Source organism: Camelus bactrianus, chromosome 9, assembly GCF_048773025.1.
Source record: "Camelus bactrianus isolate YW-2024 breed Bactrian camel chromosome 9, ASM4877302v1, whole genome shotgun sequence".
NCBI lineage: Eukaryota > Metazoa > Chordata > Mammalia > Artiodactyla > Camelidae > Camelus > Camelus bactrianus.
In genome coordinates, this window is record NC_133547.1 from 66659115 (window position 1) to 66672986 (window position 13872).

The window sequence follows — 13872 nt, forward strand, 5'->3', positions numbered from 1 at the left end:
AGAATGCTATGGATCAGAAACATGGGAGTCGTAGGGAGAAAAAGGGATGCCATTCTCTGTATTTCCCCTGCTTAACAAACCAGCCCTGTTCTCTAAAGTCAACCCACATGCCACTCTGTCCTTAAAGCCTCTCTCATCTGTATCTAACGAAATGATGATTTCCAGGGGTACCTGACCTCCTTTGAATCAAAGCAGGTTATTTAGAATACAAACTGCTTTTCGTACTTCTTTTCTTTTATATCCTCAGCTCTCCATTCATTATGTTTAATGATTTCAGTATCTTATACACAACGTACGCTTCACTTTAACTGCTGTTTTAAAACAATCTTACTTCCTGGTCCAACTACCCTATATATCAAGTATGTTAATGACCACAAATCTATCAACTCCAGTGTAAAATTAATCTCTCTGTTTCTTAAATACTTGGAGATGTCTATTCAGTCAATAGAGATGTGATGAAAAAGTCACTCTCCTGACAAAGCTAGCTTTCCAATGTCCAGATTTTTCACCACTATTAGGTTGTTTTCTGAAATGTTCACAACTCCACTAAGGGCATTGGTATTGCTTTGTTTTGTTTTTGTTTGTTTTTCCCTAAGTAGCTGTGTATTTAAAAAAATATCAATGCATTTTTCAGTTTTGCACAAATCCATATAGATAAAAATATTATTTTCCAGATCTATTGATATTTGTAAAAACTTTAAAGTTTTCCATTCAAACAAAATAGAAATTGGCTCTTGGTATAGTTTTCATTTTTGCGGGTTAGTTAATGCAGGTATTCCTCAGATAAAATGAAGGTAATATTAATCTTCATTTCTTGTTCCCTGGTGCCTGGAGTGAGATAAATCTGCCTTTCCTTTGAGCGCTAAAGGATCTGCATAAGGTACATGGAGCATTGTGAGTCAGAGCAAATGTGCAAATTAAGTGCAGGAGAAAAATAATCAAACTCAGAAGACCTTGAGCAGTGTGATTATATCTAACATGGAGCTTGGACTTTGCTCTGCTCGAGTTCCTCTCCGGCACCAAAACTGATTACTTCTTGATAATTAATTCAAGGTTATGTTATGCAATACTATGTTATGTTGACTCTCAAGATATGGGACTTAGATCTATAGAGCGTTGCACTGAAAACCTTTTGATGTCTCCACAGTTCTATATTCTTGCTTACCAATAGCCTCAACCACTTAATTTTTACTTTGTCTCTGATAAAGGTGGCGTGGCATGGAAACACCTCCTGCCACACACTTTTGCTTTTTCATCTTATCTGTGACTTTTAATATAACCCTCTTAGAGCCCATACACCCTTGCTTTCTGAGGTGATCTTTGTTAAGATGACAGAGAAAATGTAGGAACATGTTGGACTTGCTTGTAGCTCTTAACTGTCAGCTGAGGGACCTTGAGTAAGTCATTTTATCTTTCAAAAAACATGTGTCTCATATGTAAAATGGCCATAAGAATGCCTGCTTTGCCTCTGGAAATAATATTTAATCAGATTTACCAACTGTATTAGTTTCCCAGGACGGTCATAACAAATTACCACAAACTGGGAAGCTTGAGATAACAGAAACTTATTCTCTCCCAGTCTGGAGGCCAGAAGTCTGAAATCAAGGTGTTGGCAGGGCTACACTCCCTCTAGACACTCTGGAAGAAAACTCATTCTTCGCCTTGTGCAGCTTCTATTGGCTGTAGGGGTTCTGTGGCTGTGGCCACATCATGTCAGCGTCTGCCTCTGTGGTCACATTCTAGCTTCGTCTCTGTGTCAAATCTCCCTCTGACTTTACTCTTATGAAGACTCGTTACTGGACTTTCTTACAAAGATACATACAATTGGACTTAGGGTCCACCAGCTAATCCCAGATGAATGCTTCATCTCAAGATTTTTAACTTGATTACATCTACAAAGACCCTTTCCCAAGTAAAGTAACGTTCACAGGTTTCAAGAAGGACATGGACGTGTCTTTTTGGAAGTCATCGTTCAGACCACTACACTGAACGCTATCTTCATATGATCTCAGAAAATATTTCTTTTTATATTTACCATTTAAGAAAACTATATGTAGCCTAAAAGAATTTAAAGAATTTTAGAAGCTGCTTAAGTTTCACAGATTACTTAATGAGTCCTAACTTTTGTAAAGTGAAAAGCATAGCCCATCCTCTGTACCCTTCCTCTGCAAAATGCCAACCATTAAGATATTTATAGAATTGTAGTGCTGCATGGTTATAGTAGAATGAGTCTTTGTTTTCTCTTAAAAAAGTGCTTATTTATTCTATGTGTACTTGTAAAATGTTGAATAAACACTAATTTTGGTATTAGTCTAGGGACTTCTAAAGGAAAAGTGATGGTTTTTCTAAAGCCAAAGTCAAACTTCGTCAATATTTTACAGTTAGGTAGATATACATACCTTATCATTAAATATTAGGAAATTTGGTAATGAGTCACCATTCATATAAACATTGAGATTATTGACATTAGGTCGCATGCTGCACTATCTAATGAGGAAAAAAGATAAAAGAATGACAAATGATCTAATTAGGTGGCTCAGAACATCCAGCTGCATGTTGCAGATTTAGTATGTTGGTATACTTTCAGTGAATTAGGTAGGAAATTATAACGGTACTGGAGATACAAAGGAGACTGGCTTCACAGAGTCTTACTTTTTATTCGTTACAGCCTGATTGTTTCCAACAAGACTTAGTATTTAGAGGAAAAATATATAAATGAAGTGTAGGTGTCATGATCTTTGCTTCTTACTCCAAGATATTAGAAACTGTATATACATGCATCCAGTACGCTGAAATCTCATGGACTGGGTATCTTTATTGCTTTGGTAGGTTTTTAGAAATAAATAACAGACACAACACAATGATAAGAACTTAATTAAATCTCTTGTCCATACCTACTGAGCAGAGTGTCATTTTCCCTTTGTTTTGGCCTTTTTGCCATTTTCATTCCATTTGACTCAACCAAGAAAATCTGAATTAAATTTGCAAGTCAGATGACAAGAGATATTTCTCAGAAAGGCATAATATCTACTGATCTTCTCTTCATCTATTCTTTTGTCATAAATACTTGTCTGGCAAGTGCCTTCATTAACTTTGGCTCCTTTTCTTGCTTACATCTGACAGGATAAACAAAAGCCCTAGCTCTGTGATTTCAAACAAATAGGACCTAGACCAAAGTAAAATTTCTGCATCAGGGCAACAACAACAGATGAAACACCGAAACAAATAGAGAATTTAGATTCACTTGCTTTATTCTACCTGAAAACAACACTAGATAATGTGGAAAGAACATGGCATATTTAAATAGTAACAGCAAAAATAATGGTGACTATTGTTTTATTAAAACACAAAGAAAATAAACGGAAGGAACGAAAGAACTTATGACTGTGGGAAAAATCACACAAAGTTGAAGAATTATTCAGGCAGGCAGTCTGTCTCTTTGGCTAGGCTTTTTGTTTTTTCATGGGGTATCCATATAGAGTTAACAAATGACTATAGTACTATCTTAGTGCGCTGAGGCTGCTATAATGCAGTATTTCAGACTGGTTGCCTTCAACAACACACGTTTATTTCTCACAGTTCTCAAGCTTAGGAAGTCCAAGGTCAAAGTGTAGGCAAGACATGCTTCACTTTGAAAACTTTTTTTGACTGCTTGTAGGTGGCCACCATCTGGCTGTGTGCTCACGTGACCTCTTTGTGCAACCGCTAGAGAAAGAGTGAGCTCTCTGGTGTCTCTGTATTCCACAGACGGCAATTCTACAGGATCAGGGAACCACCCTTATAAACTCATTTAACCTTAATTACTTCCCCAGGAGGCTCCCTTGGCAAATATAGCTACCCTCGGGGTGAGGACTGCAACGTATGAATTTGGGGGCTACACAAACATTCAGTCTATAATAAATACTTACTGACTAATTTACTAAAGGAAACTTGTCTTATAAGACGGTTAATATTCTGTAAAAGACAGTCCTTTGATTTCCGATTCCAAATGATTCCAAGACTATCAATAATGAAGAATCAAAGAGAAAGATACCTCCTAGACCAACCATAGGAGATACCTATTTAGCCTATGAGCCCCTCTCTGAATGTAGGGCTAAGTCATACAAGTTCAGCTCAGTAAAAGAGAACTCTGGTGTGCACCCCTATCGATGATGATATTTCAGATATTTTAGAGCAATTTTTCTTCCTCTCTGAGTGTTCTCTATTTGAATGTATGCATCTTCAGTTTATTGCCCATGTTACATGATATAAGGCATGTCTAGAGAAAGACTTGGAAACCATCAATATTTCTCTTAAATTTCCATATAAGACCCCAGGCTATACATATATCCTTTCCAATAGCCTGAAATTGAACTTTCTCACTAACTTATTTGGAACTACATATACTCCCCCTATGACAAAATAACATGAATGGAAATAAATATGAGCCCCACAAAATACGGCTAATGATTACTTAGTTATTCATTTATTCAGCAAATATTTGCTGAGTATTCATTATGCATCTTCAGTTGGTTATTTGTTACTTGGAAGTTCCCTAGCTGATTTCTGTATCTCCAGTGTCGATCATATCCCCATTATGATACCACTTCTTTGCAAGAAATTTTTAATGAAAATAAAAAGGCTTATAGAAGATTACATAACTAATTCATCTAGGGAAATTGGGGGCAACCAGTAAAGGAAATTATCCCTGAAGAAGTTACATTTAAGCACGAACAAAAATAATTCATAAATATCAATAACTCGAATGAAAGCTAAGAAGTGGAGAGACTATCGCACAGAAGAAAGAGCAAATCTGAAAACAGAAGACCCCTGACTCAGAAAAGACCAGGACGGCTAGAACATAGAAAGCAGAGAGGGGAGACGTGAAATCATTCCAATTAAAAGTAGGTTAAACAATGTGACGAGTGTTGTTATGAGAATCTTTGTCCTGTGCCAAGTCCTGCGCTAGAGACTGGAAACAGAGCTGTGAGTAAGGCTAGTCTCCCTCGAGGGGCTTAGAATCTAGTGAGACGATGCACATATTTTATTGAACATTATCTATTTGTCTCTATAATGTTGGAACTACTGCATAAAATAGTCTAAGAATTTAATTTTAAGACGGCCACCTTTGTTACAGCCTCTAAAAATTTCCAGTAAAATTCCAACAAACGCTCTGGAAAAACAGAACAACAAAAACTAAAGATATGAGTAACTATTTTTATTCAAAATTAATCTGTTGTCAGAATCTGAAAGAAATTTCATACATAATGGCATAACTGTAATGTGCTATCTGAAACCAAGCAAACCTATGCACCTACTGTTTACCTGGTCCCTTCTTTACTATTTATTTGGTTTATACCTTGTGTTACTCAGCCAAGAAGTAAGGAATCCAACTATACCACTATTTTAGGAATATTATCACTCAAAGTATGCCTCGTACTATAAGTCCGTTTTAACTCCCATTCATGATCTTTCCTCCAACAGTCAGTCATAAACAGAAATAAACTGGTGGGGAATACGAAGCAAGGTTCTGAAGATGGAGTCACTCATCAACTTGGTGTAAGGCTCATAAGCAACACATTCCAAGGGGGGTTGGAAAACGAGAACATCCCTAACTGAGAGAAATAATAGGGAAGACACATATCTGAATAGGTGAGAGTATCAGAGAACTAGGTGGTAAGGTTAAGGTGTATTTCTATCTCAGGGCAACACAACTGCACTAGGTGGGTAGCGATCAGCCATTATACTCCATCCAACTGGATATTAGTCTACCCTAGAGAACCTCAAATGCTTTTGGTCTACCCTCTTCTTAAATGGACCTTGACACATCTTTCTATCTGTCTTGAAACTCTGTTGTTATATACTCAGCTTTAAGAGATTTGATTTAAAAAAAAAAATCACAAGACATGTGTCTATGGGATTTCAATGATCATTTCATCTTTGTGTTTCATTTTTTAGAAAATGTCTGTGTTTTCTCTAATAAATCACTATCAAAGTATCACCTTCTGTTTGCTATGCTCAAAAAAATGCAATAAATATAACAAGTAAGAGAAGAAACCATAAAGGTAGAACAGTTTAAGTTGCAGGGACAACAAGATGGTATAACATGGAAATGCATGCAAAGGACTGAAACGAAGGTTTTAAAATAATGCAATAATACAACTGAAGCCAGCTAAGTTACTGTCCTTGATGTGACTGTCTTTTCCCTTTGCATCATTGTCAGACAAATAAGAAAAAAGAAAAAAAATTTAAAATGAGAGTGCATGTAAACAAACAGTTACAAAAAGTATCTTCAAATAAACACCATTGATCATCTTACTTAACTTGAAAGCCAAAAGTTGTTCCTTTAATATCAAGAGCAAGATACAGGTGTCTACAATAACTGCTTTTTAAAATAATTTAATTTTTATTTTGTCATGGAGGTACTGGGGATTGAACCCAGGACCTCATGCATGCTAAGCATATTCTATGCCACTGAGCTATACCCACCCCTCCCCTTTGCCTACCATAAGTTCTTATACTCAAAATTGTATTTGAGGTTCTTGTTAGTAAGATAAGAAAAAAATTAATACAGGTATTTAAAGCTGTAAGTATCCCTTTAAGAACCTCTATAGCTGTATCCCTTACATTTTGATTGGCTGCAATTTCATTTACATTGTCTCACAACAGTTTCTAATTTTCCTTTTGATCTCTTCATTGAATCATTGGTTATTGAGGAATGCGCTGTTTAATTTCCACATATTTGTGAGTTTCCCCCAATTTTTTCTATTATTGGTATCTAATTCCATTCCATTATGGTCAGATACTGCGCTTTGTATTATTTACATCCTTACGGAGGTTTATTTTATTGCCTAGCCTAATGTCTGCATTGCAGAATGTTCCATGTGTACTTGACAAGAATATTTATTCTCCTGTTTTTGGGTGGAGTATTCTACAGATATGTTAGGTACAGTGGGTACATACTGTTGTTCAAATCTTCTATTTCTTGACTTATTTCCATTTAGTTTTTTTTTTAATCCATTACTGAAAGTAGGATATTGAAATACCAAACTATTACTTTTGAATTTCTAGATATTACATGCTCAACAATGTATTACGTATGTACTGTTTTACACCACTGCTTTATAAAAGTTAAGAAAATAAAAGAAAAACTATGCATTTATACTGTCTTTTATAACTACATAATTACTTTTGCTGATGCTCTTTGTTTTTAATGTAGAGTTGAATTACCATCTGGGGTTATATTCTTTCAGTCTGAAGAACTTTCTTTACTGTTTCTTTCAAGGCGTGTCTGCTGGTGACAAATTCCCTCAGTTTTTTGTTTATCTGGGAATGTCTCTATTTCATTTTTTTCTTGAAAGATAGCTTTGCTGAATATATGACTCTTGATTGAAAGTTTTTGCTTTGAGCACTTTGAATGCGCCATCCCTCTTCCTTCTGGTGTCCATTGTTTCTATAAAAATTCAGTTGTTAATCTTATTAGGGTTCCCTTGGAAGTGATGACTCAATTTTCACTTGCTTTCAGGATATTCTTCTTGTCTCTGACTCTCAGCATTTTTTACTATATGTCTCTTTGTGACTTTCTTTGTGTTTACCTTCTTGACATTTGTTGAACATTCTGAATGTGTAGACTAGTGTTTTCAAAAAGTTTTGAGGTTTTCAGCCATAATTTTTCTTTTCTTGTCTCCTAGTATTTTCATTGCAGGTATGTTGGTGCACTTAATGGTGTCCAACATTTTTTCTGAGGCTATATTCATTTTTTTTCTTTTTTTTCCCTCTCTGTTCTTCAGCTTGCGTATTTTCTATTGATCTGTCTCCAAGTTCACTAATGTTTTTGCCAATTCAAATTTACAGTTTAGCTATTGTAAATTTTCATTTTAGTTACTGTACTTTTCAACTCCATATTTTCCAATGCATTCTTTAAAAAAATATTTGTCTCTTTATTAATAGTCTCTATTTTATGTGACGTTGTCATCATACTTTCCTTTCCTTCTGTATGGTTTACTGCAGTTCATTGAACACATTTATAATGACTCTTTAGAAGTCTTACTTTAATCTGACATCTGTTTGCTCTCATGGACACTTTCTTTTTCCTGCCTCTTTTTTTTTCCCCCTAGTTTATGGTCATGCTTTCTTATTTCTCTGTATTTATTCTAATAATTGTTTGTTGAAAACTGGACATTTTTAGAGACTAACAAATCTTGACCCTCCACTTAAGGCTTGTTATTTCTAATTTGCTTGTTTATTTGTTTAATGACTGGCTAGATTGACTGCATTGAGATTAAAACTTTAATAAAATGAAAAGGCGTCATATGTTTTAAAGAAAGAAGCCAGAATTTTGTTAAAGATACTGGCAACGTGTAGATTAAAAAATGTATTTCAAATACATGAATTCAAAGTGTGTGGAGCTGCTAATATTCAATGTTTTTATGGGTAAAATAATGACAATTCAATTTGGCCTAATAAAATAACTCAACTAAATAATTAATAATTGCAAGCACCAATCAAAATAGGGTAAAAAATAATATTAATAGGCAAATAGGGAATTGACTTTGCCTGGAGGTAGAAGGTAAATTTCAGCAAAAAGGACTCATAGGCTTCCTTTACTCAGTCAATTATTTTCTTTATATAGAAGGGGAACAACATATGCAGGTGCCAAGAGTAGTGAAAAATAGGAGTTTGGTGTTAGACCCACCAGTGCTTTTCTAAGTAATAAAGGAGACAGCTTTGTTCTGCAATGAGTAATATTCTTGTTGCAGTTCCTAAATTATCATTATAGATTGTTTTAAAGAAAGAATATGTATGCAAAGATAGTTTCTCATATAAATAGCGTTAACCACAAAAAGATAAAAGCCTCATTGTAATTTTATTAACTGCATCTTGAAGAACAATTCCCATCTTCTGTTTTGAACTATGGTATATGAAATCATCCACAAATGTTCCTTGTACTAATGAACTGCGCTCAAACTTGTCACACACTTTCTGGAAATATAACACAGCTATATATTCTGTATTTGTTTTGAGATAATGTTCTTCTGCTTTTAGCTTAGTGATATTTCCTTCTGTGTTATGGGAATAAAGACTACTAGATCATTTGGAATATCACTGCTTACCTCCATGAGAAACCTCTTTTCATTCTTCAAATTACTAAATAATGAGGCACCACCAGAAGAAATTTAGGAAAAAAAACTGTTAACTCAATCAAAGTTTTTGTTTGTTTGACTGCTTACTAGCAAGGCATTGTAGGTCCACTTATATCTTAAACAAAGCAAAACCAAATATAATTTATATATCTGTTTTAGGGAATGTCTGCCACTTTTTTTGAATTCTGGTATAATACTGTATGGTATAGAAGATTTAACACATTTACTTAAAATCATTTGAGTGGGATATCTAAGCATTTGAGTATTCTGGAAACAACAGGACACTGATGACCAGGAATTGGACAGCAGTGGTGTGGATTGCCTGCTCTAATATGCAACCATGAGGCAGCCAAGTGTTCTGGGGTCTGCAAATTTGCCAGTATTTGAAAAAATCCCAACTGAAATAATCATTTTTCCCAAATTATAATGCACATATTAACCAAAGATATGTTTACTTGCTTTTGGCTAGAATATCAGTGTCAAATAACAGTGTTACTATGTTGAGCAGACATGTCTTTCATTAATCAAAATGAGAAAATAGATATATAATTTATATATATACACACACATACATACACAAATACATACATATATATATACACACACACACATATGCGACTACAGTTCATGAGATAGGGATGAATGACAATCAAAAGTTCATTTTGGGGGTGAAATTCTGCGATCACAGGGCTAACATGGGACTAATCACTTCTCACTGACCAGTTCTACTTTGAACTGAAGCATGCGCTTAAGTATTGCGTGAATGCCCTTAAGTGTTGCTCCAGAACCAATATGCATTTCCATACAACTAATTAATACATGAAAAATGAATCGCCTGCTGTGAATTCTCATTTAATTCTTATTTGTGCAACCACTCTAAGTCTTCTCTACAGAATTTAAAAGTAGGTGGCGTATCTCCTCCAATTGACAGTAAATGGAACTTTTGTTATATCTTAGTATAAATGCTCTAGGGCATGAATAACTCTTTCTAGGTACTGGTGGGAGTCAAAGTGAATTGTTTTGCATGCTATATTTTCTAATAGTCTATCTTTTAACACAAAGCTTGTCAAACATGACTTTCAAATGTGGTGAAATTCTGCCCAGTCAATTTTGTATTATCAGGATAAATGAGAAAATAAAACTTATTTATGGGGATGTGGGGTAATGTGTGTCTAAAAGGACACCTGAAGATTATTTTTGTAAAAGAAGTCCTTTGCATTTACAAGGGGATGGTAAAACGCCATTAGCTTACCCTGAGGCCCTATTCATTAAACCTTTTAGGGTATGGATGTTTTGGTCCAGATGCCAGTTGGGAAAGTGGGAAGAGGGGAGGCGGAGAGAGCTCGAGCGGTTCAGCAGAGTTGGGACTGTCCTGAGGTTTGCAGAGGATTTATGAACTAGAAAAGCAAGTGGTGTTCGGGCAGCTGTTTTGAAATGATGCCAACTATTGTAATTTTCATTTTTTTCCAGATAATTCTCTCAGCATTTTGGCAAAGCATAATGGATTCAACCGCCAGAAGCAAGAAGTCTACCTTTTACCAATTGTAATCAGTGACAGTGGGAATCCTCCTCTGAGCAGCACCAGCACCCTGACCATCCGGGTCTGCGGCTGCAGCAGTGACGGTGTTGTCCAGTCCTGTAATGTTGAAGCCTATGTACTTCCGATTGGACTCAGTATGGGCGCCTTAATTGCCATATTAGCATGCGTCATTTTGCTGCTAGGTACGTATTTTCCTCATAGCCTAATGGTTACTCTTTCTCCGGTTCATAAATGACTGTAAATAAGGAAGAAACCCTAACCCAGCCAGGCATCAGCATTCTTTGGAGAAGTAACTCTTTTGCACTTCTCCAAGCTTTGAGGTCATTAAGAGGAAGGGAAGAAGAAGAAGAAGAAGAAAAAAAAGGATTGTGACAGTCATGTCCAATTGGAGAGAACAGATTCAGTGCTTTTTTTCAATCCTATCACCAGTGAAAAGATAGACTAAACATAATGGTAGAAGTGGGGATGGACCTTTATGTGGTTACAACAGCAACTATTATATAAGAAAGTATCCAGATTGTCTGATACACACCAGTTTACTTCAACAGGGGGCTGTCATGTGTCTAAAATACTCTTTTATCTGAACAATATATAGATCAGGTTGCTAAGTCCATTCAATCACAAAACTTGGTGAGATAAAAAGGAAACAAGCAAAAAATATAGTTTTAAAATTGCATTGTTTCTCAAATATTTTTCCTGATATTAAAATCAAATTACAATAAAGATTGCAAATTAAGGAAAGGTTTTTGTAACATTTTCACTAAAAAGATCCAGCTATAAAAATGAGATTAGACAGTAGGAAGATATAGAAGAGGAGAATTACATTTTATCCTGCCCTTAGATAAAGGTTTTATCAACTACTACCTTCCAGGTTACATCTGTCCTGCTCCCCCAGCACCCTGGATTGAACATCATTTCCTGCCATGTTTTCCACCATTAGCCCAAGTTTGGTTTGGCTGATCTGGCTACTTCTTTATGTGTTCCTCTCCCTTTCCCCACTTTTAGGCCTACCTTACCAGATAGAGGAGTTCTAGTCTTCATACAAGACAAGAAGTTTCACATGCAAAGTTGACATTCATCTTAATATATCACTTCATCTGTGAATGAACATTATTTGATTGGAAAGAGTCTTGAAGAACTGATAAAAAACACAAAATATACTAGATATGATCTGTTCAGCTCCTTTTTCTTTACAGAACAGGGGCATGAAGGCAAAAAATATTGAATGACCTGTCAAAGATACACAGCAAGTTAGTTATGCTATCTGTGCTGTTTTCCATTTTGTGCCATTCACTCTACAGCTCCTGAAAGTGTTAAATGCAGCTTTCTTCACGAATAGATGCAAGCTTATTCTTTTAACCCAGCTTCATCACCGTTTAATAAAAAGAAGCAACCTAGTGATATCCACTCAAAATTCAATGCTCATCCTTCAGAAAGGTGTTTAACTTAATTCCCAAGTGAATGTTATTAAAGCTGTATGCTCCTAAGTTTTCAAATAATGCCCCTCTCTTAACATACACGATGCATTGCTTGTGAAATTATATGCGAGGCTAGCTAATTGTCACTTCGCGTTTTTCCTACAGTCATCGTGGTGCTGTTTGTAACTCTGCGGCGACATAAAAATGAGCCATTAATTATCAAAGATGACGAAGACGTGCGAGAAAACATCATTCGTTACGATGATGAAGGAGGAGGGGAAGAAGACACGGAGGCTTTTGACATTGCAACTTTACAAAACCCAGACGGAATTAATGGATTTTTACCCCGTAAAGATATTAAGCCAGATTTGCAGTTTATGCCAAGGCAGGGGCTGGCTCCAGTTCCGAACGGTGTTGATGTCGATGAATTTATTAACGTGCGGCTACACGAGGCAGATAATGACCCCACCGCCCCGCCGTATGACTCCATTCAGATTTACGGCTACGAAGGCCGAGGGTCCGTGGCTGGCTCCCTCAGCTCCTTGGAGTCCACCACCTCAGACTCAGACCAGAATTTTGACTACCTCAGTGACTGGGGTCCCCGCTTTAAGAGACTGGGCGAACTCTACTCTGTTGGCGAAAGTGACAAAGAAACTTGACAGCGGATGATAAATAAATCAGTGGGAACTGAGCATTCTGTAATATTCTAGGGTCACTCCCCTTAGATACAACCAACGTGGCTATTTGTTTTAGAGGCAAGTTTAGCACCGATCATCTATAAACTCAACTACATTTTAATGTCGAACCAAAAAAATTAATAATAAAAAGTAAAAAGTGTATGTTAGGAGGTTATAAATCTTGTGGAATGTGAATTACAGTATGTGGAGTGTCTAGAAGTCTTTGGATATTTGATATTTACCTGACCACCACAGACAAAGATTGGGATCCTGGCTAATCCTTAGAGAAATGGTTTGAAAAGAGGAAAAAAAAAATCAAATTTAAAAGGTGCTTTCTTAGAAAAATGGACCTGCAAGAAATGTGCTGCTGATAAAGTGTCTTCTGCAAGGATTTTTATAAATGCGAATGGTTTTTTTCCCCTTCACCAGTTAAGGATCCCGCCACAAATGAAAAAGCAATACTTGGTCTGCTGTACATTCTGACTTTCTGGAGTTTTGGGAGGCCTCCTAGATTATATGGTACGGTGACCACACATTGTACATAACTGTTGGCCCCACTCATCAGAGACTAAATAGCATCTTTAAATATTGTGTCGAGCCTTAAAATAATCACATTGTTCGTAATCCATTCCAGGGTGGGGACTGCCAACTCAGTGGTGGGAGGAGAGAAATCCCATTCAAACAGGCTTGTGTTCTGGAAGCAGGATTACTCATTCCCTCCACTTCATCTTCTTCCACAAGGACACAAAGATAAACTGTATCACACAGCGGACTACATAAGAGACAAGATGGTTTTATTGCTAGCGCGTGAATTTATTTGTTTAATCCTCGAAATAAATATTTTATTGATGTCCATTAATGCTTTTATTTATTAAGGTTGATAATCTATAGATTAAGGGACTATATGAAGAAAAAACTAAATTATATCCATTAATAATCCTTTAGATCGTTTTATATAAATATATATACAATGAATGTTTAATACATGTACATTTTGTTGAGATGAGTATGGCAGGCAATATTATCAAAAGGGAAGCTAATAGTCTCCTTAGAGTAGAAAGTGTTATTGTGACTGTGATGGCAGGAACAGCATTTTCCCAGAGAAACTTTTGGAC

The 13872-nt window shown here is 36.0% G+C and overlaps 1 protein-coding gene across 1 annotated transcript in view; it reads left to right on the forward strand.

The window, feature by feature from the left end:
• The window catches only part of CDH8 (cadherin 8), a 314446-nt gene extending 300834 nt beyond the window's left edge, over positions 1–13612 (forward strand). The window contains exons 11-12 of the mRNA XM_010967244.3: positions 10593–10844; positions 12246–13612. Coding sequence (XP_010965546.2) covers positions 10593–10844; positions 12246–12739 — 746 coding nt within the window. The 3' untranslated portion in view covers positions 12740–13612. The remainder of the gene's footprint in view (positions 1–10592; positions 10845–12245) is intronic.
• The last annotated feature ends 260 nt before the right edge of the window (positions 13613–13872 follow it).